Source organism: Plecotus auritus (genome assembly GCF_963455305.1).
Source record: "Plecotus auritus genome assembly, chromosome: 4".
NCBI lineage: Eukaryota > Metazoa > Chordata > Mammalia > Chiroptera > Vespertilionidae > Plecotus > Plecotus auritus.
In genome coordinates this window covers 99,332,166-99,359,285 of record NC_137775.1, presented here as the reverse complement: position 1 = coordinate 99,359,285, position 27,120 = coordinate 99,332,166, and the positions used below count along the sequence as shown (strand labels likewise).

The following is a 27,120-nucleotide window of genomic DNA, read 5'->3' as shown; positions in this document are numbered from 1 at the left end:
GAGGTGGCCCTGTGGTGGTTTCCTGAGTAGCACTTGCATTGGCAGCATTCCTAAGCTCACAGCCTCATTACGCACCTAAATCTGGCAAAAGAAAGAAGTCTTTTGGCTCAGTGGATAGAGCATTGGTCTGTGGACTGAAGGTCCCAGGTTCGATTCCAGTCAAGGGCACATGCCCTGGTTGTGGGCTCAATCCCCAGTAAGGGTGTGCAGGAGGCAGCCGATCAATGATTCTTACTCATCATTGATGTTTCTATCTCTCTCTCCCTCTCCCTTCCTCTCTGAAATCAATAAAAACATCCTAATAAAAGAGAAACATGCAAATTGACCGTACCTCCGCTAGGCCCACCAGCCACGTCCACCAGCCAATGAGGAGCAAGTATGCAAATTAACCCAACCAAGATGGTGGTGGCCTTGGAGCTGGAGCGAGCAGGCGGCTTGGGTTGTCCCCGGCGATGGAGGAAGCCAAGCTTCCCGCCTGCCCTGGCTGGCCCTGGCCTCTGCTCAAGGCTACAAAGTTTCAATTATAGAAGATAAATAAATCCCAGATACCTGCTTCCAGCGGGCCCTGGCCTCCCTCTGCTCAAGGAGGCGCTTAAAAAAAAAAAAAAAGCAAAAAGGAGAGGCTGGGAACTTGGGTCACTGGGGGCTGTGGCCAGCCTGCAAACAGCCATCAGCCCCTCACCCAGGTTGGCCAGGTACCCCAGCGGGGACCCCAACCCTGAAGGGGGTGTGGCCAGCCTGAAAATGGCCCTCAGCCCCTCACCCAGGCTGGCCACACCCCTATGGGGTGAGGGTCCCCGCTGGGGGGCTTGGCTAGCCTGCAAACATCCATCAGCCCCTCACCCAGGCTGGCCAGGCACCCCAGCAGGGACCCCTACCCTGAAGGGGCTGTGGCCAGCCTGCAAACAGCCATCAGCCCCTCACCCAGGCTGGCCAGGCACCCCAGCGGGGACCACCACCCTGAAAGGGGTGTGGCCAGCCTGAAAACGGCCCTCAGCCCCTCACCCAGGCTGGCCAGGCACCCCAGCGGGACCCCCACCCTGATCTGGGACACCCTTCAGGGCAAACCAGCTGGCCCCCACCTGTACACCAGGCCTCTATCTTTATTAATAAAAGGGTAATGTGCTAATTAGACTGGGAGATCTTCCAGGAGACCTTCTGGACGTTCCTCTGGACAAAGCCATGGTGGCAGGGCCGAGGTAGAGGCGGTTAGAGGCCAAGAGGGGAGGGCAGTTGTGGGTGATCAGGCCAGGATGGGACAGCAGTTATGGGTAATCAGGCTGGTGGTGGGTGGGGCCGTTGGGGGTAAGCAGACCAGCAGGGGGGACAGTTGGGGGTGAGCAGGCCAGTGGGGAGGGAAGGTAGGGGTGAGCAGGCCAGCAGGGGGGGCAGTTGGGGGTGAGCAGGCCAGCAGGGGAGGCAGTTGAGGGTGAGTACACTGGCATGGGGGGCAGGTGGGGGTGATCAGGCTGGCGGGGGGGGACATTTGGGGGTGAGCAGGCCGGTGGCGGGGGGCAGTTGGGGGCGAGCAGGCCAGCAGGCAGAGTGGTTAGGGGCAATCAGGCAGGCAGGCAGGCATGTGAGTGGTTACGAGCCAGCAGTCCCGGATTGAGAGAGGGATGTCCAACTGCCGGTTTAGGCCCGATCCAGCAGTAGGACATCCTTCGAGGGGTCCCAGATTGGAGAGGGTGTAGGCTGGGCTGAGGAACACCCTCCCCCCCCCCCAGTGCACGAATTTTGTGCACCAGGCCACTAGTATGTGTGTGTGTGTGTGTGTATATATATATATATCCTATATAATAAAAGATAATATGCAAATTAACCACCACTCTGCTACACCCACAAGCCACACCCACAAGTCAAGCCCACCAGCCAATCAGGAGCAAATATGCAAATAAACCCAACCAAGATGGCTACGGCCACAGAGAGCAGGAGGGAGGCTTGGGTTTCCCCGGCAATGGAGGAAGCCAAGCTTTCCTCCTGCCCTTGCCTGCCTAGGCCTCCACTCAAGGCTACAAAGCTTCAATTATAGAAGATACATAAATCCCCCCAAAAATGGCTGCCACCACGGAGCAAGCAGAAGGCTTGACTCCGCTCCAGGCTACAAAGTTTCAATTGTAGAAGGTAAATAAACCCCAGATACCAGGGCCTCCGCTTGGGTTGCCAGGGGGCGTGGCCGGCCTGCAAACCACCACAGGCCCCTCGCCCAGGCCACTTCACACCCCAAGGGAACCTCCACCCTGATCCGGGACACCCTTCAGGGCAAACCAGCTGGCCCCCACCCGTGCACCAGGCCTCTATCCTATCTAATAAAAGAGTAATATGCAGATTGACCATCACTCCAACACACAAGATGGCTGCCCCCATGTGGTCAAAGATCCTGCCCCCATGTGGACACAAGATGGCCACCACAGGATGGCCAGCAAGGGAGGGCAGTTGGGAGGGACCAGGCCTGCAATGGAGGGCAGTTGGGGGTGACCAAGCCAGCAGAGGAGGGAAGCTGGGGGTGACCAGGCCTGCAGGGAAAGGCAGTTGGGAGGGACCCAGGCCTGCAGGGGAGAGCAGTTGGGGGGGACCAGGCCTGCAGGGGAGGGCAGTTAGGGGTGACCAGGCCTGCAGGGGAGGGCAGTTAGGGGTGACCAAGCCAGCAGAGGAGGGAAGCTGGGGGCGACCAGGCCTGCAGGGAAAGGCAGTTGGGAGGGACCCAGGCCTGCAGGGGAGAGCAGTTGGGGGGGACCAGGCCTGTAGGGGAGGGCAGTTAGGGGTGACCAGGCCTGCAGGGGAGGGCAGTTAGGGGTGACCAGGCCTTCAGGGGAGGGCAGTTAGGGGTGACCAGGCCTGCAGGGGAGGGTAGTTAGGGGCAAACAGGCTGGCAGGGGAGCAGTTAGGCATCAGTCAGGCTGGCAGGGGAGTGGTTAGGGGGTAATCAGGCTGGCAGGCAGAAGTGGTTAGGGGCAATCAGGAAGGCAGGCAGGTGAGCAGTTGGGAGCCAGCAGTCCTGGATTGTGAGAGGGATGTCCGACTGCCCGTTTAGGCCTGATCCTACTGGGATCGGGCCTAAACAGGCAGTCGGACATCCCTCGAGGGGTCCCAGATTGGAGAGGGTGCAGGCTGGGCTGAGGGACAACCCCCTCCCCCGTGCACGAATTTCGTGCACCGGGCCTCTAGTATATATATATATATATATATATGAAAGAAGCCTTTGATGGCAGAAGGGGGGTAAGCATCACAGGAAGCCTGCAGACAAAGGAGGCCTGGGAGTCAGAACATTATGGGAAAGTACCCTGACCCCTGATAGGGGTGTGCCCCATGGTGGCATGATGTCCCCAGGCTATTATTGTTCAGTAACCAGCTTTCTGCCCATTTTTGGTGCCTACACAGACAGCTGGTGCACTCACCAGGTAACTTGGTTGACATTTATCATCAAACAAGCCGACTGTCCCCCCTCAGGAGTCAAGCTCCTGTGAGCGTCATCCGGATAGCGACCCTCTGGGCACACCGAGCACCGTGGCCTGTGGGTGCACAGCCTGGCTGTGCTGTGGAGCAGTGGCCAGCCTGCCTCAGCGGAAAGCGTGTCTACCTGATTGACATGCTGCTTTTTCTTGCTTCTACCGTCCCCCAGGTCCACTCACTGAGCCTATATCGCCTCATGGACGGATGTCGCAAGCTTCCAGGCCACTCCTCCCCAGCCTCTCCTGCTGCCTCCTCCTCAAACGTGGCTGATTCTACATGGCTGTCTTGTTCAAGGCTTCACCTGGCCCTGCGGGTAGCTCACCTGGTTAGAGTGTTGTCCCGATATGCGGGTTCGGTCCCCAATCAGGGCACACATAAGAATCAACCAGTGAGTGCATAAATAAGTGGAACAAAAAATTGATGTTTCTCTTTCTAAAATCAATGAAGTTTAGCCCTAGCTGGTTTGGCTCAGTGGGTAGAGCGTCAGCCTGCAGACCAAAGGGCCCTGGGTTCGATTCCGGTCAAGGGCACGTACCTTGGTTGCAGAACTCCTCGGCCGGGTTCTGGTCAGGGCACATGCAGGAGGCAACCAATCGATGTGTTTCTGTCACATCAATGTTTCTCTCTGTCTTTTACTCTCTCTTCCACTCTCTAAAATCAATTGAAAAATATCCTTAGGTGAGGGTTAAAAAAACAAATATATTTTTAAAAAGGCGTCACCTGTATGGAGCCAGACTCTGTGGTCTCTGTAATTTGGCCTCCTTGCGCTTCATTCCTCATTACAGCTCAAATGCTCACTTGTCCTTGGGCCTTGGGGACCCAGCGCACTTACTGCTGCTGTCCCACCGACGGCCCCTGGCCTGTCCTCTGCCTGGAGGCCCTACTACCGCACGTTTGCAGATACCGCCCCAGCTCCCCATAGCCCCCCACGCCCACCTTCTGATTCCACACAGGGGGCCACTTCTCGCATGCTCCCCAGTTATCTGGGATGTGGCTCATCCCTGCCCTGCAGCACAGGCACTGCCAATCTGCCCCGGGGTCTCCGATCCAGCCCTCACCTGGACAGCAAACCCACCACGGGGACAGAGATGAGCTCTGGGGCAACTCCCCAAACCCAGCAGAGACTGATGCAAAGGACTCAGGAAACCTCTAGAAAGAAGAGACCGACACCCAGCATGGATGTGCAGGAAATACTGGTTTTTATTGGTTGGCACAAGATTACAACCTACGATTCCAATGCCTTTCCCTCCCCACAGCTCAAATGGAGAAGAAAACTGATTAACATAGAGAAAGGAACAGCACACTCACAGGTTTAAGCATTTGTACAGAAAGGAGTGGGGTGTGGGGGGTGGAGTTTGAGGGGCACCACCAAAGCTCTGTCTGGACCGCGGGGAGGGGTTTGTGTGCCCTCTTGCTGGCACCACAGAAGCAGACACTTGAGGAGAGAAGGGGAATGGTTACATGTGGCTGGCCTGCTGTTACAGGGGGGCGTGGGTCTCACCTCTGCTGTGCACCTCTCGAACCCAAACCTAGGGCTGGTCCCTGTTCCCCTTTCTTTTCCACCTCCTCCACAGCCTAATGGCACCCACCGTGGAGAGAGAGGTAGGAGGCGCCCCAGGAACCCGGCTTGAGAAAGGGAAACAGGAAAGCTCCGTTCCCTTCGTGTCTTTGGACCGCAGCCCCCTCCCCGCGGCTGCTGTGGGCACTGTCTTCCTCAGGGTGCCGTGAAGACAGGGAAGAGGCCAGGTGGGCAGGCGGTCCAGGTGGGCAGGGAAGAAAACCTGTTTCCATGCAACACCAAGCAAGGTTGTTTGGAAACAAAAGAAGCAGAAAACGAGGCCATATACCCATGGGCTGGAACGTCAGTCCTGGAGTGCATCTGGATTGGGGTGCAGACCTGACTCACAATGCAGCACCAGGTCCCAGAGCAGCCATGGGCAAACTACGGCCCGCGGGCCGGATCCGACCCATTCGGCTATTCTATCTGGCCCGCGGAACCGAAAGAGCGGAGGGTTCTCTTGCTCTCCCCTCTGCTCCTTTACTTTGAATTTATATTAGTGCACACAAACACTCCATCCATGCTTTTGTTCCGGCCCTCCAGTCCAGTTTAAGAACCCATTGTGGCCCTCGAGTCAAAAAGTTTGCCCACCCCTGTCCCAGAGGTTAAAGGACCTCCTCCTGTACGAGCGCCGCTCCTTGGATTCCAAGCTCTGCTGAGCTCATTTGCGGGTATTTCTGCCAATCTCTCCAACACGGAGTGCTCAGCCCACTCATCGGTCCACTTCCTGCCCTCTGTACAAATCCGGAGCACTCTGTCTAAACTGGTACACATGCCCACTTGGTAGAATGGTCCGAGCCGCGGTGACCTGATGATGGGAAGGCCGAAACGTGGGCTTTTCTGAGTGACCCTGATGCACAGGGACAGCAGCAGAGTTCTGGTGGGATCAGAACAGTCTAGACCAGCCTTGGGCAAACTACAGCCCACGGGCCGGATCCGGCTGTTCTATCCGGTTCTCTTGCTCTCCCCTCCACTCCTTTACTTTGAATTTATATTAGTTCACACAAACACTCCATCCATGCTTTTGTTCTGGCCCTCCGGTCCAGTTTAAGAACCCATTGTGGCCCTCGAGTCAAAAAGTTTGCCCACCCCTGGTCTAGACGGAGCCTGGGTGATCCCAGGAGCTGGCCCCTGGGTACACAGCCCCTGGTTCTGTTCTATAGACTTGACTGGACTTGGCCATTTGAGCCTCTGTTACATGGATGAGCACCACGGGAAAGCGACCAAGACTTCTGTCCTTTGGAAAAAGTTAAACTCAGTACATCCTGGGTACTTGGCCTCCATCCAAAGGGTTCCTGGAAATACCTGTTGAACTTGACCGCAGGGAGACGGTACACTTGCCACAGGGTTCGGAAGCATGCGACCCTCATCTGTTTTAGAACTGGAATGGCTCCAGGGATTTCAACCTTTTGGATGCTGAGGGTAGATGATGGAGTGGAGGTGACCTTAGTGAGAAATCACCTTAAATAAACCTTATGCTGTTTGGAGACCATACTCTGCAGCTGAGCAATCAGGGCGAGAGCCTGCCTACTCCTCAGAGCTCACCCCTACCACGTTTACTGGACAGGACGGAAGACAAAGTCCTTGAAATAAAGGCTGGGCAAGTATGAAGATGCGACTAAGCTCTCTGAGGAGTAACACACTGGGGTAGGCCCCAGATGCTTGCTTTACTTTTATAACAGCTCCCAACACCCTCCAATGCTCTGGATGTCCTTATACACATGGCAAACTGGTAGCTCTCTTTCTTTACTTAGATGTACTGACTGACATTTTACTTATTTTAACCACCAACCTTTTGATTATAAACCAGTTTGAAAGTTTTCAGACCACGAAACAATAAACACAGGCCTGACATGTACAACACTGCACCTCATACTGTATTTCTTTTACAACAGAGTTACTACTCCAATTGCTTAACTGATAAATGCAACACCATGCCCCTGGCCCTGGACTCATTCATGCAGCTGTGCCCTGAGCAGTGTCCCCACGTCCACCCACAGGCGGAAGCGAAAGGGTGAGGTTCTCAGGCTAAAGAAGACACGAAGCAAATTCAAATTTGGAGGGCGCCCCCCAGTTCTGAGTGTGGGAAGGTGAAGGGCAGGTTGCGCTGGGGCCTGGACGCCGGCCATGTCCTTGGGGTCTGTCCTGCTCTCCCGAGGAGCAGGGCTGCCTGCTTGCTGAGCAGAAGTCCCCGGAGCCCTCCTTTCACTGCAGCTGGAAGCCGCCACGGCCTCCCCTCCCCTCTGCCCGGGGGAGGGGGTGGTTAGGGACTCTCTGTGGAGCAGACCCATCCGGCTCCGTGTCTCCATAATGAGCCTCAACCTTCCCCAGCATCAGTCACATCTGTTACGCTGCTGGAATCAAGTAACCAAACTAGATGTCTTCTTGGGTCATGTGCTAGTGAGTCTGAAAGGCTTTTTTCAACAGGACACAAGAGGCCGTCTGGGCCTGCAGCGCGTCAGGGGATGTTTCAATTCAGCACCAAGTGCTTGGCGGGCAGGCTCGCATCAGCATTAGCTATGTGGGGTTTCGAGGCAAGCACATGGCACACGGTTTCCTGCAGGTGAGCCGTTGCACCCACCTGCCGGACAGCAGAGGGGAGGCCGGCCTCAGGCCAGCGTTGGGATCGGATCGAGGCATCTTGTGTTTTCCTAAGGAATTACAAAGACTTAAGATTTTGACCTAAATGGGACCTCAAACCCAGAGGAGTGATTTTACTGGACTGTCAAGATGTTCCCTCACAGGTACACCCACAGATAATGACCACAGATGGTAAGCCATTTAGTATGTAATTGTTCCAGAACCAGTATTTATGCTCTTCAACTCAATGATTAACAAAACCTTCACTCTGAACTGGCTGCCACGAGGCTGATGAACCTGGGGAACAACACTGCAGTTACTGTACCTTTTAAAGCCCATCTCCAGGGTTCTAAATGCCTCATTTGGTGTTCTGGTGGCCCCTTTGGGGTTAAGAATGGAATGTAAACTGAAGGAAACCTAGAGCAATTAAATAAACAACTGACTGCTGGAGGAACAGACAGCAATCTCATTTCCTCTCCAGCACAGTCCCTCCTGGCATGCTGGGTCCTCAGTGTACCCGCGAGCTCCCTGCCCAGCAGTCTCACTCTCTGAGACAAGCTCAAGCTCGCTGATCACCACTGTGAACGATCGTGAGGCCTCAGAGAGGCAGACATGCCTTTTTACTTAGAAAACTTCACACTGCGGATGCACCAAACCAGAGACCACTCGCCTCAGCGCAAGGAGCCCGTCCAAACCAACCCCAGTGGGATTTCTGCTTCTCTTTATTAATTTTTAAGGGGACTTGGAGGACAGATTATTGGATTAACCTGAAGGTGAGAGGTGTCATTTTCTCAGGTGTCCTGATTAGGCTTCTCCCATCCCCGAAAGGTTATCAGCTCGGGCGAGAACGTGGTCAGAAAGCGCCGCTGCCCGTGGGAGCAGGAGTGAAGGAGTCTGCCTAGACCCCGAGTCCCAAGGCTCAGTGATCGCATCGACCCGACGCCAGGCAGCGCCTCCTTTTCAGGCTGCAGTCAGTGCTTCGTTTACCATCCACCCGACAACCTCAATGTCTCACTGTTTTAGTGGCATCTCAAGTGTCACGGAGCACAGCTCTCTGGGCCGCGAGAGGCTGGCTCTGGGCTGCCGTGCCCTTTGCTCCGAGCGAGGTGGTGCTCGATGGAGCAGGGCCTCAGCCGTCAACACGGAGTGGCACAGCCCGGAGCGGCACAGCCTGGAGCCTCTGCAGCAGGGAAAGAGGTGCCACCCAGCAGGACCCACAGGAAGTGACTGGACCCGGCAGTGTGAACTCACATCCTCAGTTCCGACCTCCTTATCTTCAAGAGGAAGAACGAGAAAAGTGTTCGCACTATTCACCACTATTAAGTGATGTCCTCGCTCTGGAATTGCCAACTTCACTGTCTTGATGTCTCCACGGTTTCTTGTAAATGTGAATTATTTTCTGAAATGCAGACGGGACCAGGATGAAGCTATCTCATCGATGATAGCTAAACCGTTATTTCTCTTAGAGCAAAATGTGATGATTCTCCAGGTATTTCTTCTAATTCTAAACCTACTCTCAACTATGACAGGCTTACAGAGCACTTCAGGATATTAAAAATTACAGTTGTGGCAAAAATCACATTGTTATGAAATCCTTTCTGTAAACTAAAAAAAAACTGTGGCTCAGGCTAAGCTGCTTAAAACGAGATCAGGTGGGGAGGCCGACAGCGTTGCTAGCGACTCTAGCACCAGACGGAAATGGGAGAGAGGCAAGCCCGGCCCGTGCAAAGCACACAAGCCCCACAGAAGACGGCCAATCCTCGGGCAGAGGCCAGGCCGCCATGACCACTGTCCGTGGAGAAGAGGAAGGGGAGGAGAGTGAGGAGGACGGTCCTTCCTGAAACTTTCCTTCTAAGCAAGTCTGAGGGAACTCACGTGGGCTGACCCCTAACAGCACAGCAGAAAGCATTTTTTTTTTTTTTGCCACGAAGGAACTTGACTGTGTAGCAACACGTTTACAAAACTCTGCACACACTCTCAGAGGGCAGTGATCCCTCTCCGCAGAGGCTGGGGAGTCAGGCCTGCTCGCCGCACGCTCCACAGCACGACCCACGGCCTGAGCCTCGGCCCAGGCACCGCACGCAATGCGAGGGGGGCAGCCACCCACCCGCTTTCATCCCTCCAGAGGGCTCAGCTCAGACTCAGCAGTGACGGAGCCCTCTCCAGGCAGGGCAGCCGGGCAGCAGACAGTTGTAAAAACAAGTCAATTCATTAACGTGTCTGTCCTATGTGTCTGCTATGAGAAAGCTCAACACTCCTGTCTCATTTGCTGCCCTGCTCTGGAAGGCCACAATCTAATACATGCTTCTCATACTCAGGTTTCTCTCTCTCTCTCTCTCTCTCTCTCTCTCTCTCTCTCTCTCTCTCTCTCCCCCCCCCCACACACACACACACACACACACACACAGAAAAAGTCCTGGTCCATGAAGATGTCCTGGTCCATGAAGATGGCATGGCCTCACTTGTGTTTCCCCAATGGCTGCAATCTACAAACTAAAAACAAATGTGAATTTAAAGATGCACTGCTACCCTTCTCCATCCTGAGGGTGTGGCCTCGGTTGGACGCTCAGGCAATGCCAGAATCCAGAACATGCAGACTCCCTGTGAGAGGAGGTCTCTGCCCTGGACACACACACCTGTTTCTGTCGAGCAGTGCTAATGGCAAACTGGTGTCGATAAAGAATGTTGCAAGTGGGGCACTTTTTGTGGTTTCTCTTGTTTCTCCCTCACTTTCTCTGGGAGATATCACAAAAGGGCTGTGAGTGCAGTCCAGGCAACCGCAGTACCAGGGGGAACACTAGTCCCTGCTCACCAGAACCCAGGTGCCACCGAGACACCACCGCGGACAAAGCCTCCTGCTGCCAGCCATGCCAACAGCGGCACGCCCTCTCGTTAAGTGCATTCACAGGACCCACTCATGTCACTGAACAATATTCCTTGGCACAGTCCACTTTCCTGACCCAAAGACACCACCAACCATCCGCGCTGGCCTTCGCAGGGCAGTGCTGTTCTCCGCCCAGAAGACTCCTCGGACCACGGACCCACATTACTGTACATGCGGTTCCCTCCCCAGGCACCGGCTGTTCTGCAAAAGCACCTGCAGTCCACCTCCCAGAGGGAGAAGCATGGGAAGAAGGTGCTTCTGGGGTTCCACGTAGCGCTTAGCTGAGCTTATTTCCTGTCCCTGCAGGTATCTCCGCGGGACCTTCAACGCCCCGTCAGGCAGCAGGCAGCAGTGTGTCTGTGTCTGTCTTCAGGTAGGAGGTGACCAGTGAGTGGCGTTAGACGCAATCCATGCTGCTGTCTCTATCCACTGGGACCCTTCCTTGGGGATAGAATTCCTTTCCCAGAGGGAACGGTACGAAGGAAACTGCAGGCACTGCTGGCAGGTCTGTGTTTAAGACTCGGAGAGACTCGGAGAGAAGATGCGAACCGAGGTATAGCAAAATTTAAATTCACCAACTGACACCCCCCAATGCTGAAAACTACATGACACAGGCTTAACAGATACATTAGATTTTTCTAGTGGGAGGGAAGAGCAAAAGCCTTGCAAAGTTTGAGTATTTATTAGAATTTTTAAATAAAGAGAACTACGATTCTAATTTCACATCTTGGCTGTGTTTTGACAAAGGAGATGCCACTGAGGTATAGCAACAAGCTCCTTTCCCAAGCCAGGGCTGATCAGTGCCTTCCCACCCCACTCCAGATTTTAAGACCCTGACTTCCCAACGAGACAACAAAACTGGCAAGTGCAGCCAGCAGGAGACCTGCGTCAGAACCTAACAGGACAGTGTGCAGGGAGCCAATGCACTGTGCACCTATTCCAGCAAGTGTTACGCATTCTGCCACATCTCAGCTTTTACTCCCCGGGGAGACACGTTCAGTATTTCTGAGCATGCTCATGGTGCACTTGCAAGTGCTGTAACCTTACAAAGACAAGCAAACACCTGGACTGCCCTCCTACGTACGTTTCAGGACTTAGCATGGTTACCTGGGCGGAGAAGGTCTGCACAGCTGAGGATGGCTGGCCGCATGGAAGCACAGGAGAGGCTGCTGTGGGTGAGCAGCAGCATTATGGAAAAAACTCCAAACCAGCAGGACAGGAACAGTGCTTGACACTCGTTTTTAGAAAGTAATCCCAGGAACCCAGTTCAAATCCATGGCTTGGTACTAACAAGGAACGAGGTTTCTTCCTGGTTCCTCCTGGGCCTGGGAACAGCTGAGAGGAGAAAGGCCACGCACCCGGCGCTGTGACGTGGCTGTGTTCCCCCGGCCCCGCTCACTGTAGTCGTGACTGGGGAAGAGGAGAGGCAGGGAGCTGGTCTAGTCACTAACATCAAAAGAAAACATAAATTGTGAGACTCTGTTTCAGAACGCCCCAAATTAAAAACAAAACAAAACCTTGAAAAATTTAAAGAGTTAAATTCCTCTTCTAAAAGTCACTTATTTACATATTATGTGCCCAGGATATAATGTGTAGATAATGCACCCTGTAGTGAAAGGGACCAACCACTGGGCAGAAGAGCACATTACAGAGCACATTCTTGAAAGATTTCATCTCGTATTGGTATCTTTTAATTAAAAAAAATTAAAAATCAAATAAGAGAGCCTGGCCAGGGCCAAGATGTGACAGATGGAACCCTTCAGAATCCGAGGCAGAGGATGGCTGTTTGCCTCTGAGAATGTAGGATGTGAACAGGGAGGGGCAGATCATGCACAAAAGGACTTACAAATTAACCCCCCACCAACTGAGAAGAAAAGCCCCATCACGTAACACCAAACAGCAACATTATCACTGAGCCCTTTCTCTGCTGCCATGCCTTGACAGAGGAGGCCTGTGAGGAGAGGGAGGAGAGCAAGGGGAGAGGGAAGGTCTGCACTTCAGTCTGGTTTCCAATTTCCACCCTCTTCCAGGTCTTCAGTCATCTGATGCCCGCGAAGCTCTGCGAAGAAACCGAGTATGTGGTGGCCACGACCGGGGTGCCGTTGTTGGCGGAGTAGCCTTGCCTCAACGTCTCAAAATATGACGCCTGCACAGGCTTGTGGTACTGCAGCACTTTGATGGCCTCTTCTACCTTAAACCACTCCCGCTTCCTTCCTGCGGAGGCACACAGAAAAGATCAGGACACCAGGGAAGCAACGAAAGGTTTCTAATCTTGTAACTTTTGAGAAAATGCAGAAGGAAACAAAAGTAATGTTTGTCAACATTTTCAAAACATGTATTATAAATACATTTTCTTATAAGAGTAATGCAAACACACTTTATATGCTTAAAATACTGTACAGCCATGGCTGGTTTGGCTCAGTGGATAGAGCATCAGCCCATGGACTGTAGGGTTCCAGGTTCAATTCCAGCCTTGGGCACCTACCTCGGTTGCAGGCTAGATCCCTGGTCCTGGTCGGGGCACATGCGGGAGGCAACCAATCGATGTGTCTTTCTCACACAGATGTTTCTCTGTCTCTCCCCCTCCCTTCCACTCTCTCTAAAAAATCAATAGAAAAATATCCTCAGGTGAGGATTAACAACAAAAGGAAAAAAGAACAACAAAAAGAAAATACTGTACAAATGCTCATGCAAAAAATAGGTAAAAAATCTGAAAACTGAGGAGCTGACAGTAACCAAATGGCACCGCCCTCCAGAGAATCAAGGCCAGCAGTTTCCTCCTGTGCTCCTGGGCCATGGGGCCTCCTCAGCTTGCTGGTAAGAGCCTGAAGCCCAGCCAGCATCCTCCTCTCCTGCAAAAATCAACCTGAGCATTAAGCTTCCAGAATTACCAGGATGGCTAGCTTGTAATCAGGTATTTATTTTTAAAAATTTATATGAGTAACATCTATATATATAAAAAAAGCCTAAGCGACCAAACAACTGGTTGACTGGTCGCTATGACATGCACTGACCACCAGTGGGAGATGCTCAATGCAGGAGCTGCCTCCTGGTGGTCAGTGTGCTCCCATAGCCAACCTCCCAGGGCCGGCCAATGTCCTGCGGCCCCTCCCCCTGGCCGGCCAGCCCCGATCGCCCTAATTGGGACTGGGTGAGACAGCCCTGATTAGCCCCAATCACCAGCCAGGCCGAGAAATCCCACCATGAATGAATTCATGCACTAGGCCTCTAATATCTATATAATAGAAAATACCACTTTTAGAAAAAGAAAAAATTATCACAATCACTATTAACTTTTCAGTCTATTTTTTTAAATTATTATTCTTTTGTTAATCCTCTCTGGAGGATATTTTTTCCCATTGATTTCTTTTTAGAGAGAGAGGGAGGGAGGGGGAAGAGAGAGAGACATCAATGTGAGAAACATTGACTGGTTACACCGATGCTCTAACCACTGAGCACACTGACCAGGGCTATTTTCTCTTTTAAAATATGTGTTACATGCCATGGCTCTGTCCATCCATACTGTCCTGTCCAGGCACACTCAGGCCTATGGCTTCTTTCATGGAGTCAATCCATCTCCTATTTGTTCGTCCTCTTAACGCATGTTTTAAAATCCTTTATTTTTTTTTTCTTACATTAAAAGATCATTGCTTAACATTGGGAAAATGGAGAAAAGTATAATATAATTTCCCATAATCTTCTAAACCAGAATTGACCCTTCTCAATACCTTAATGCATTTGCTCTTCCTTTCCTCCTATTTAAAAAAGATACTGTATATGAACAACTGTAACTGGGTCATGCTTTAAGGTGCTCCAAATCTTGAAAGGCTCTGATAGAGTCAATGTTGGGGTTGGGAACATGGATGCTGCCGCTAATATGCTGGACTCCAATCACATCACTGTCCTCTAATGAGCTGTGAGGCTTTGGGCAAGTTACTGAACCTCTCTGTGCCCCATTTTCCTCATCTACAATGTATAGATAATAAATAGTACCTATCTCACAAGTCTGTTGTGAGGATTAATATATAAAGTATTTGAATAATATCTGGCACATAATACATGCTATTAAGAGTTCCTTTTTATTATTACTATCACTGTTATAGTGTTTTTTGTTTTGTTTTTACTTTATACTGCCTCTTAAGCATTCTTCCACTTCATAAAAAAAAAACAAAACAAAACATTTGCCCTGGCTGGTGTGTTCAGTGGTTAGAGCACTGGACCAAACACCAAACAGTCACGGGGCTGATTCCAGGTCAAGGACACCTGTCTGGGTTGCAGGTTCAATCCCTGGCCCTAGGTAGGGTGCATGCTGGAGGCAACCAATCAATACGTCTCTCTAACATCGATTTCTCTCTCTCTCTCTCTCTCTTACTCCCTTCCTTTCCATTCTCTCTAAAAATCAATGGGAAAAATATCCTCAGCTGAGGATTAACACCAAAAAATAAATTAAAAAAACACGTTTAATGGCAGTCCATTATAACCATTTCCCTATCACTGAACATCAATATACTGTAATTTTAAATAATACTATAATTAGAAAAAAATCTTTATCTCTGTTTTTCTCTTTTTAACTTCTCAGGGAAAGATCCTTAAAATTGAGATTATAAGAATAAAACATGCCCTAACTGGTTTGGCTCAGTGGACAGAGGGTCGACCTGAGGACTGAAGGGTCCCAGGTTTGATTCAGGTCAAGGGCATGTACCTTGGTTGCAGGCACATCCCCAGTAGGGGGTGTACAGGAGGCAGCAGATCGATGTTTCTCTCTCATCGATGTTTCTAACTCTCTTTCCCTCTCCCTTCCTCTCTGTAAAAAATCAATAAAATATATATTTATATATTAAAAAAAGAATAAAACATTTCACTCTAAAGGGCTCATGATACATAGTGCCAAAATGCTTGCCAAGATGGCTACCCCAGCCCCCAATCCTGCTGTGTGTGGTGCGCTGGTCTCACACACCCCAGCCAGCACTGTTTCCTTTTGTTGGTCACTGCCAATTCTTTTGGTGAAAACCAGCATCTCATTTAGTTTTCATTTCAAATTACTATTTCAATGTAGCTCTAACTAGTGTATATATAATTCTCTACCCTGCTTTTTTCATTCACCAACACTATTTTGTAAGCACTTTCCCATGATAATAGCTCTTGTAAGTATGTGTTTAACATCTAACATTCCTTCAGATGAATGTACCTTAAATCACTTCTCATTCACTGAGTTGTACAGTTAGGACCCAATTTTTCATCTGAAAAAGGCTCATCTGAAGGAAGGCTCATAGATATAAGATCTTGGGTTAGGAACTAAGATAGTGGCCTGTACTTGCCGCCTCCCACAACCACATAAAAATTACAACTGAAATACAGAACAATCACTATTCAGAACCACCTGAAATCTGGCTGAATGGAAGTCCGACAACTAGATAAGTAAAGAAGAAAGCACATGCCCTAGCTGGTTTGGCTCAGTGGATAGAGCGTTGGCCTGCAGACTGAAGGGTCCCAGGTTCAATTCCGGTCAAGGGCACATGCCTGGGTTGTGGGCTTGATCCCCAGTAGGGGGTGTGCAGGAGGCAGCCGATCAATGATTCTCTCTCATCATTGATGTTTCTATCTCTCTCTCCCTCTTCCTTCCTCTCTGAAATCAATAAAAATATATTAAAAAAAAAAAAAAAAGAAAGCACATTGAGACTGGTAGGAGGAGCGGAGGCGTGAAACGGGCTGGTCCGGCACCCATGTGTGGCATTTTATTAATCTGAAGGGATATCTTCAAGGCCTCTCATGAGAAGCAAGGGGTCCTAGCCCCACACCAGAACCCTAGCCCAGGGTTCCAGAGTTGGGAAGAGATGTCCCCGTAACTTTGGACTGTAAAAACCAGTGGGGATTGTGGCTGAGTGACATGTAAAGTGCTGAAGTCCCAGGTGTTCCCCTTAAAGGGCCCTAGTACTTACTAGTACACCATCCCACTTCCTCTGAGCTCCAGCGCCAGGTGGCTGCTTTTGGGGAATCCAGGGACATACAGGAGGAACTGGACTATCTGGCATTGGGGCAGGAACTTGGGGGTGACTTTCTCCCTGATAGGGGTACTTGCAGGGGTCATTGTTCCTGTGCTGGGACCTTCCCCCCACAGCAGAGCTGACTGGCAGCCATATCTGAGTTTCCATCAGCTTGGCCCACACTATTCACTCAGCCCTGGTGAATCCCTGAGACCCTGCCCCATCCAATTTGCAGCCCCACCGAAACTGTATGCAGCTGCTTTACCATATGAATGGCCTGTCCTAGCTCAAGCTTCAGACTTTGCTAAAATCTCTCAAACAAGCAGCAGCTGGTGTCAAAACTATCAATAAAAGGCCTGAGACTCGGCACTAGCACCAGCTTGCCTTGCTTCACAGCTGGGCCTTGCCTGGCACTTCCTAGCCCAATATAAGTAGCAGCCATCTGCAGATCTATCTGTAGCTCTTGCCAGGTGGCTCCAGGCAGTGGCTGACTCTGCACCTCCTGGGAGGTCCCAGAGCCACTGCACTCAGTGAACAACTTCAGACCATACCAGATTACAACTCTACACATCCACAAGTGACACACTCAAGGGGCAGACTCAGTGAGCACCAAAACACCACTGAAGCAAGTCCTGCTCCACAGGGGTGTCTCCTGCACAGCAGCTCTTCCATTGTAGACACAGTGGGTCCTCACAGCTAATTGGCTTGGAGGTAAATTCCTCCCAGTGAAGCCAACAGCAATCAAGGCTCAACTACAATAAGACTGTGCACCCAGCTCATACAGGGGCACACATAGAGTGCCCAGCTCAGGTGACTGGGGAGGCTGAGTCAGGGGCCCTACAGGACACCATTCCAGGAGACATAACAGCTCTACCTAATACATAGGAACAAACACAGGGAGGCAGCCAAAATGTGGAGACAAAGAAATACGTCACAACTGAAAGAAATGGAAGCAAGCAAACTACTGGATACAGAGTACAAAACAATGCTTATAAGGTTACTCAAGGATCTTAATGAGAGCTTCAAGGGACTTAGTGAGACTGTCAAGGATCTTTTTTTTTTTTTTTTTTTTTAAATATATTTTATTGATTTTTTACAGAGAGGAAGGGAGAGAGATAGTTAGACACATTGATGAGAGAGAAACATCGATCAGCTGCCTCCTGCACACTCCCCACCGGGTATGTGCCCGCAACCAAGGTACATGCCCTTGACCGGAATCGAACCTGGGACCCTTGAGTCTGCAGGCCGACGCTCTATCCACTGAGCCAAACCGGTTAGGGCGAGACTGTCAAGGATCTTAATGAGAATGTCAAAGACATGAAAAAGGACCAGTCAGAAATTAAGCATATACTAACTGAAATAAAGAATAATTTACAGGGATTCAACAGTAGAGTAGAGGATTCCAAGAATCAAATCAATGATTTGGAATATGAGGAGGCAAAAAACACCCAATCAGAAGAGCAAAAAGAAAAAAGAATCCAAAAATAAGAAGAAAGTATAAAGAGCCTCTGGGACAACTTTAAGAGTTGTCCAACATTCTAACTATGGGGGTGAGACCAAGAAATTGAAAACCTATTTGAAGAAATAATGACAGAAAACGTCCCCTACCTGGTAAAAGAAATAGACTTACAAGTCCAGGAAGCACAGAGAACCCCAAACAAGAGGAATCCAAAGAGGCCCACACCAAGACACATCATAATTAAAATGCCAAAGGTTAAAGACAAAGAGAGAATATTAAAAGCAGCAAGAGAAAAGCAGTTAGTTACCTACAAGGGAGTGCCCATACGACTGTCAGTTGATTTCTCAACAGAAACTTTGCAGGCCAGAAGGGAGTGGCAAAAAATATTCAAAGTGATGAATAAATAGCAAGGACCTACATCCAAGATTACTCTACCCAGCAAAGCTATCATTTAGAATTGAAGGTCAGATAAAGAGTTTCACAGAATAAGAATAAGAATAAGAATAAGAATAAGAATAAGAATAAGAATAAGAATAAGAATAAGAGGAAGGAAGGAAGGAAGGAAGGAAGGAAGGAAGGAAGGAAGGAAGGAAGGAAGGAAGGAAGGAGAAGAAGGGAGGAGAAAGAAGGGAAGGGGAAAAAGGGAGGAGGAGGAAGAAAAAGATAAAAAATGAATAAAATGGCAATAAATATATATACTACTATATCAACAATTCAATCTAAAAATCAAATAAACGAATAAGAAATGTAATAAACAAAATAAACTGATGAATAAAATAGAATCAGAGGCATGGAAACATGGAACAGACTGATGAATCTCAGAGAGAAGGGGTGAGGGGGTGTGTGGGAAGAGATTAACCAAAAGATCTTTATATATATCAGAGAGGAAGGGAGAGGGAGAGACAGATAGAAACATCAATGATGAGAGAGAATCACTGATCGGCTGCCTCCTGTACATCCCCTACTGGAGATCGAGCCTGTAACCCAGGCATGTGCCCTGACGAAATCGAACTGTGACCTCGGGTTCATATGTTGACACTTAACCACTGAGCCATGCTGGCCAGGCTAACCAAAGATCTTATAGCATATTTACATTACCTATGGACACAGATAATAGGGTGGTGAAGGCCTGGGGTAAGGCAGGGACTGGGTGGAGTGGGCCAATGGGAGGAAAAAAAGGTGACATCTGTAATACTCTCAACAATAAAGATTTAAAAAAAAAATGAAGGCTCATAAACTTATTCTCCATTTTTAATTTTTTTTAATATATTTTTTATTTCAGAGAGGAAGGGGGGGGGATAGAAAGATAGAAACATCAATGATGAGAGGGAATGACCTCCTGCATGCTCCACACTGGGGATTGAGCCCTAAACTTGTGCATATGCCCTGACCAAGAATTGAACCCTGACCTCCTGGTTCTAGGGTGATGTTCAACCACTGACCCATGCTGACTGGGCTTATTCACCATAGTTTAGATGACTTCATCAGGGTCAATTTTCAGGGGTGGGAGCACAGGTGAAAGGCTTTTTGGGTATTAATAGTGCAATGGTACCTTAAAAATTCCTATCATAGTGTGACTCCTGCCAGACAGAGGGCTCTGTGGACAGGCCACGCCACACTACCTGTCTCCCTCTCAGCCCAACTCCAGCTGTCCAGGAGTCTATTTTTAATTACCCCCAATTGAATTCCTTTACTTAAGCATATTGCACCCTTACCAGACACAAAACCATGGAAAGCTAAAGGGCTATGAAATGCCCACATCAGCAGTATGAGGGGACTGGTAGCAAAGCACACACTAACAATAAAGGGAGAGGTTTTGGCAAGTGTTTCGTCTGTTTGCCAACTTAAAACAGAAATTAAATCAATATTACTTTTCTAGACTATACATGTGTACAGAGGGAAAAGATTAAACCATGACCCAACCATTAAATCACCTCAATTTTTAGTTCAAAGACATGAATACAATAGTGATCTCAGAGATCAAAGCAAACAGCTCTTTAGGAGAAAGCTAATCTAATAAAAGTGTAATATGCTTCTATAATAATAGAAGTGTAATATGCTAATTAACTGGACGTTCCTCCGGAAGAAGCCAGGGCTGTGAGGGAAACCTGGGTCCTGGGTGCCAGAGGGAAGCCAGTGCCAGCAGCCGGGGGAAGGAAGGCCTACTCTTGCAGAATTTTGTGCATCGGCCTCTAGTATGGATATAATTGGAAACTACTTCTACTACTCTGCATCTACTAATGGCTCTGGAGAGGAACTCACACCACCAGGCCAACAGTTTTCTCTGACAAGAATAAGTAGCATAAGGTCCCGCTCTCACCTGGGGGTTCTGTGGCCAGCAGTGGGCCTGGCATTGTGGAGGAGGATCCAATCTGATTTTAGTAACATTTCCTTTATATATATATATATATATATATATATATATATATATATATATATATATATATATATATATATATATTTTTTTTTTTTATTGATTTTTTTTTTTACAGAGAGGAAGGGAGAGGGATAGAGAGTTAGAAACATCGATGAAAGAGAAACATCGATCTGCTTGCCTCCTGCACACCTCCTACTGGGGATGTGCCTGCAACCAAGGTACGTGCCCTTGACCGGAATCGAACCTGGGACCCCTTACTCTGCAGGTCGATGCTTTATCCACTGAGCCAAACCGGTCAGGGCCATTTCCTATTTTTATGGGCCATGTTTCTATTTGTTGACCATGTACCCAGCTTCAGCTTCATTTTATACATTTCAAAATACAGCAAACCCTCGATTTTGCGGACCTCGATTTAACAGACAGAATTTCTGGTCCGTATGTCATATGTGAAAATTAACACCTGTTAATTTTTAAAATGCTTTTAACGAAGATTTGCTTATAATTAAATTGACAACTTATTTTTCGTATTATTTTTAACAAATTTTAGCGAATAGGCCATATGTAGAAAAAAAACACTGTAGTAATTTTGCCAACATAAATATTATATACCTACAACTATAGTCTACTACATATTTACATCCAAGAGTCACTGATGTTAAAGTGTTTGGTGAATGATTAGCACATGATCATACTGATCTGATCATACTGCATCTCAAGGTAACTGGTTCCGTTGTGTGGCGTGACTTTCTGCAGCAGTTTTTTGTTGTTGCTGTTAATCCTCACCTGAGGATTTTTTAAATCCTCACCTGAAGATATATTTTCCATTTATTTCTAGAGAGATGGAAGGGAGGGAGGAGGGGGAAAGAGATAAAGAAACATTGACATGAGAGGGTTACATCGACTGGCTGCCTCTTGCATGCACCCTGACCAGAGCTGGGAAACCTGCAACTGAGGTACACGCCCTTGACCGGGTATCAAACCCTAGACCAGCCATGGGCAAACTACGGGCCGGATCCGGCTGTTCTATCCGGTTCTCTTGCTCTCCCCTCCGCTCCTTTACTTTGAATTTATATTAGTTCACACAAACACTCCATCCATGCTTTTGTTCCGGCCCTCCGGTCCAGTTTAAGAACCCATTGTGGCCCTCGAGTCAAAAAGTTTGCCCACCCCTGCCCTAGACCCTTTGGTGCACAGGTCGATGCTCTAACCACTGAACACATCAGCCAGGGCCCGAGAATATTTTTCCCACTGATTTTTAGAGAGTGGGAGGGAGGGAGAGAGGGAAAGGGGGGGGGAGAGGGAGGGGGTGGGGAGAGAGAGAGAAAAACATTGAGGTGAAAGAAATTCATTGACTGCCTCCTGCAAGAACCCTGACTGGGACTTGGGATTGAGTCTGCAACCCAGGTACGTGCTCTTGACCAGGAATCGAACCTGAGACCCTTTGGAACACAGGATGATGCTCTAATCGCTGAGCCACACCTTCCCGTGTTCTGCAGCAGTTTTAAGCCCTGCTGGCCGATGTTTGACTTGCACTAAGCCATGCCCCAGCCATGTGAATTTGTTTACTCAAGGTGACTGGTGAATGGACGCATTTACTGAGCCTATTCAGTATAAATGTAAAATTACTGTAATATACATAGAAAACTTTTCTGTGAAATTAAACTTTTCATACATACTTAATTTTAATTACACAAATGTGTTTACATAAGTAAAAACAGGTAAACTAACCTATTTGCCAATTTTTTAACATATGCTTTTGGAAAACCTACTTTATTATATAACAGACTTTTGGCTTTAACAGACACCACCTCGCCCCAATTAGTCTGTTATATTGAGGTTTTACTGTGCTTTTACAAGTTCAAAAATAGACATGCTTGTTTTATTAAATACTAGAGGCCCGGTGCATGAAAATTCATGCACTGGGGGCGGGGGGAGGGTCCCTCAGCCCAGCCTGCCCCCTCTCACAGTCCAGGAGCCCTCAGGGGCGGGAGGCAACCCAGCGATGAGGGGAAGGCGACGCCTCCATCATACCTCTGCTGCTGCCACTGCCGACAGTGCAAGCCTCAGCTGGCCCTGGTTACCTGAGCCTTGGGTGGCCCTGGGAGGCTGGGCAGCCGCCATCTGAGGCTTGCCTGCACCTCGGGCCGGCCCTGGGTAGCTGGGGGGCTGAGGGGACTCCGGAGGCAGGCACGCAGAGTGCTGCGCGCCTGCTGCCCTGGCAGGACTGAGGGGCCTGGATGCCGCTATCTTGTGGCTGTGGGCGCTGCCATCTTTGAGGGCATGGCAGTAAATTAGCATAATCCCTCCTTATTGGCTGTGGGGCCTCCATCTTTGTGAGGGTGTGATGGTCAATTAGCATATTCCCTCTTTATTAGCTAGGATATCCCCCTATTGCTCAGCTGGCATGGCTCAGTGGTTGAGCGTCGATCTATGAACCAGGAGGTTATGGTTTGATTCCCAGTCAGGGCATATACCTGGGCTGCCAGGCTTGATCCCCAGCAGGAGCATGCAGGAGGCAGCCAATCAATGATTCTCTCTCATTATTGATGTTTCTATCTTTCTCTCCTTCTCCATTCCGCTCTGAAGTCAGTCAGTCTATCTATCTATCTATCTATCTATCTATCTATCTATCTATCATCTATCTATCTATCTATCTATCTATCTATCTATCTATTTTCTATCTATTGCTAAGTGTCTGTCTGTCTGACTGGTATCTATCTATCTATCTATCTATCTATCTATCTATCTATCTATCTATCTGTCGCTACGTGTCTGTCTGACCGGTAGCTATGATGCGCACTGACCACCCGGGGGCAGACACTCAACACAGGGGCTGCCATGATGAGTACTGGCCATTTAAAAATAAACGGCACCATGGACCTGGCACCGACAAACCATCACTTGGCTTCCCCCAAGACACAGGCCCCGCCACCACTCCAGAGTGACACCCACCATATCGCAGCCAACGCTGCCATGACCCCATGGCGCAAAATACAGCCCACAGCCCAGCCCAGCCCAGAAACGGTGGCTGTGGGCACTGGGTAATGACGTCACATAGCAACACCTGGCTTCCTCTCCCTAGCGACTAGCCTCCTTGGAGTTTCTTCAGCCTAGGAACTTGACTTGCTTTATAGCCAGGTGCAAACATTTCACACTTTAACCAGATGTATGTGAAGTGCTTTCCTGTGCCTCATCTCATTTGATCCTCACAGAAGTCCTGGAGTAGGTAGATAGGAGACTCGATGGAATCCTATTTTCTTTTCATTAGCCAGAAAACAGAGATTTAGAAAGCTCAGAAACTTGATCCGACTGAAAAGAAGTAAGAAATGGTGGACCTTGAAAATGACTTCAGGTTTTCTCACTGTGCAGAATGTAGTCAAACACTGCTGCAGTTAAATATTTTACCCTTTGTTCTCCCTGAGTGATCTACAATAATAATCTGCTTCATGTTGATATTTACTGCTGTGTTGCTGACAATTACCTGAAAGAGAAGTTGGAGTGCTTCACTGGGCTGGATAAAGTTTAGCTAAATCAGAAAGCAGGTCTAATTAAGCAAGTTTATTCTATATACACAAAAGGCTAAGTTGACTCGTGCATGCGTGACACATATAAAGCTCTCGCTGGTGCCAATCGCACGTGTGTGCTTCAATTTGTCATTGTCTATCATGAATTTGGTTGACACTTCTATTATCGAGAAAGGGCAAATAGCGATATTAAAGTATTTCTTCTAATTAATTTCCTTTCAATGTGCATGAATCTGTGCACTGGGACACTAGTATATATATAAAAGGCTAAGTGACTGACCGATCGTCCATCCGACCAGCCAATACATATGACCATGCACTGGCAATTTAAAAATAAACATTGACTCATGCATGCACGATGCATTTAAAGCTCTTGCTGGTGCCAATTGCACGGGTGTGTTTCGATCTGTCGTCGATCGTGAATTTGGTTGTTTTTGTTGACATTCTGAAGCTGAAAGAAAGTGGTTTCATCGACAGAATATGTCCGAAGACCAACTATTAGCACAACTGTCCCTGTCTGATATTGGCCTCCCATTTAAATTAATTAGAAGACAGTTTCCTGTGATGCCAGCATTTGTGAATGACTATTAATAAATCACAAGGACAAACTCTAGACAGAGTAGGAATATTCCTACCTGAACCTGTTTTTGAACATGGTCAGTTACATGTTGCTTTCTCTTGAGTTCAAAGAGTGTGTGATGTTAAAGTTGTAATACTTCATCACAAGGGAAATTAGTCAAGCACTCTGAAAGTGTTTTTACTCTTAATGTGATATACAGGGAGATATTAGAATAAGTTTAATCAATTTATCAGTCATTGTTTTTATATCATATTTTTTATATTATGTCTTTGTTGTTATATCATGTTGTTATTATTTATTTATCAATTTACATATTATTTTCATATACATTTTACTAATTTTTTTCATCTCTGACACTTCTATTATAGAGAAAGGGAGAATAGTGATATTAAAATATTTCTTCTAATTAATTTCCTTTCAATGTGCACAAATCCATGCACTGGGCCACTAAATTAAAAAAAAATATATATATATTTTTAAAGAAGATAAATAATAGGATATTTTTAAAAATTCATTTCAGAGAGGAAGGGAGAGGGAGAGAGAGAAACATCAATGATAAAAGAAAATCATCGATCGTCTGCCTCCTGCATGCCCCACACTGGAGATTGAGTCCACAACCCAGGCATGTGCCCTGACCAGGAATTGAACCATGACCTCCTGGTTCATAGTTTGATGCTCAACCACTGAGCCATGCCAGCCAGGCAATTATTTCTCTTCTTATCAGGTGCTTGTTTCTGGTTCTGAGTAACACCTGTGCTGCGGCAAGGGCAGCTGTGGGGAGCTCTTTGGAGGCATCTGGGATGACTTACCAATGTTAACTGAGTCCTCCCAATCTTCCAGCACCTCCGTGACAATGAGCACATAGACATACGTTCTGTGCTTCCTCTCCTGGTTCTGAGGGCAAAGAGAGGAGGACAGAGGGAGCGTTACTCCTTACAGAGATGAGATGACTTATGCGAAGTGCACTCTCACACTTATGTCCAGAGAGGTTATGTCCACAGGATTCCTTTTACTTTCCACTGTCCTACTGTCAAACATGAACTAGTACCAGATGGGCTATTTGAAATAGGCCACACTTGCATTTGAAGGTAAGCTCCCTGGCTGGGTTTCTAAAGCCAAGGCTTTACTCTCTTTTTTCCTTCCGTTCCCTTAAGTGCAACTTCATGTAAATGCTGTGAGCAGGAAGGTCATGACCTCTCAAGAAAAAGGCACCAAGTAAATTTAGGTAGCTGGGCACCAGAAAGAAAAGAGACTTTGGATGGGCAGGGTCTCATCAGTGCAAGCCAGTGATTATCTCTTTTCCTACTAACCTCTTTATTCCCTGCTTCTCACTTCCCTTCCCCTCCTCCTACCCCAGTAGATTTCCTTGCTTCTCTCTCTTTTGCTATAGCTGCTTAATCTTCCATTTTCCCTCTGTCTTCTCTACACTTATCTACCCCTCTCACATCTTAGGAGGAAAGGTAGAGAGATAGGGATGGGATAAATAATACTTACAAATAATATTCTAGCTGTTCGGAGGAGACAAAGACTACAACAGACTGAATATTTATGACCCCCCTCCCATTCATATGGTGAAATCACAGCCCCCAATGTGATGGTTAGGAGGTGGGGCCTTTGGGGCTGACCTTCAGGAATGGAATTAGTGCCCTTATAACAGAGACCTAGAGAGCAACCTTCTATTTTCCACCACGAGGACAGAAACAGTTGTCAATGAAGCAGGAAGCAGATGTTCAACCAGACACCAAATCTGCTAGTGCCTTGATCTTCCACTTCCAGCCACCAGAATTATGAAAAATCGATTTCTATTATTAATAAGCCTCCTAGTTTATATTTTATTACAGCATCTTGAATGGATTAAGATGCTGTAATAAAATATATGTGGACAAAGATATACGTGGTTATTAATACGTTACCAAATTTACCAAAGATTTTAACAGACTTACCTCAAAAATTCCAACTAATCTTCCCAATGTCCCTTTTACTCCAGCCTGAAAAGTGGGAAAAAAATTAACACTGATGTTGTTTATATTGCTGTCTCATTCTGAATCTTCTGAGCAGTTTGTGAAATAGAAATGAAAAACAAAAGGACACATTTTGGTGAGAGTCACACCAGGGTTTCATGTGTCACTGACAAGAGCATTTCGTCTCCTCCCAGGCTCTCCCCACACTGCAAAGCTGGCCAAACAGAGCAGATAATCAAGGCCATGGATTAATTCCCTCATTTATCCATTTGTTCAACAAATACACACTGAATGCCTAATCTGAGCCAGATAACACCGTGTACCAGGGATATAGTGACAAATAGGCTAGAACAAAAGGGCAAGGCCCTTGTCCACAGGGCAAGGCCCTTATCTGACTTATTCTTGGATGTCTATGAGAAGTGTGCCCAGGACAGAGCTCAGCACCCGGCAGGAGTTCAGCAAAACTAAGTCAACAAAAACATACTCCTGGTCATTGTGCCAGTGACAGGTACTGACAGAGATGCACAGAGCAATGTGAAGGTCAGACAGGGATGAGGAGTGACAACTTCATACAGTGGTTAGGCATTTAAATATATTCTCTCTATCTCCGATTATTTTATTTATTTTTAAGATCTGTGTCTTTCCAATGTACTAGAGGCCCGGTGCACAGATTCGTGCACTGGTGGGGTCCCTTGGCCTGGCCTGCGGGGATTGGGCCAAAACTGGCAGTCCGACATCCCCCGAGGGGGTCCCAGAGTGC

At 48.2% G+C, this 27,120-nt stretch overlaps 1 protein-coding gene across 2 annotated transcripts in view; it reads right to left on the bottom strand.

Annotated features, from left to right (window-relative positions):
* Positions 1-8,296: 8,296 nt before the first annotated feature.
* The window catches only part of NUDT3 (nudix hydrolase 3), a 120,031-nt gene continuing 101,207 nt past the window's right edge, over positions 8,297-27,120 (bottom strand). Inside the window, exons 3-5 of one of the 2 annotated variants that reach the window (XM_080666679.1) lie at positions 26,343-26,387; positions 25,209-25,293; positions 8,297-12,689 (exon numbers count right to left, since the gene is read on the bottom strand). In XM_080666679.1, the coding sequence (XP_080522805.1) occupies positions 12,514-12,689; positions 25,209-25,293; positions 26,343-26,387 (306 nt within the window). In that variant the 3' untranslated portion in view covers positions 8,297-12,513. The remainder of the gene's footprint in view (positions 12,690-25,208; positions 25,294-26,342; positions 26,388-27,120) is intronic. The other variant, XM_080666680.1, reaches the window with a different exon arrangement.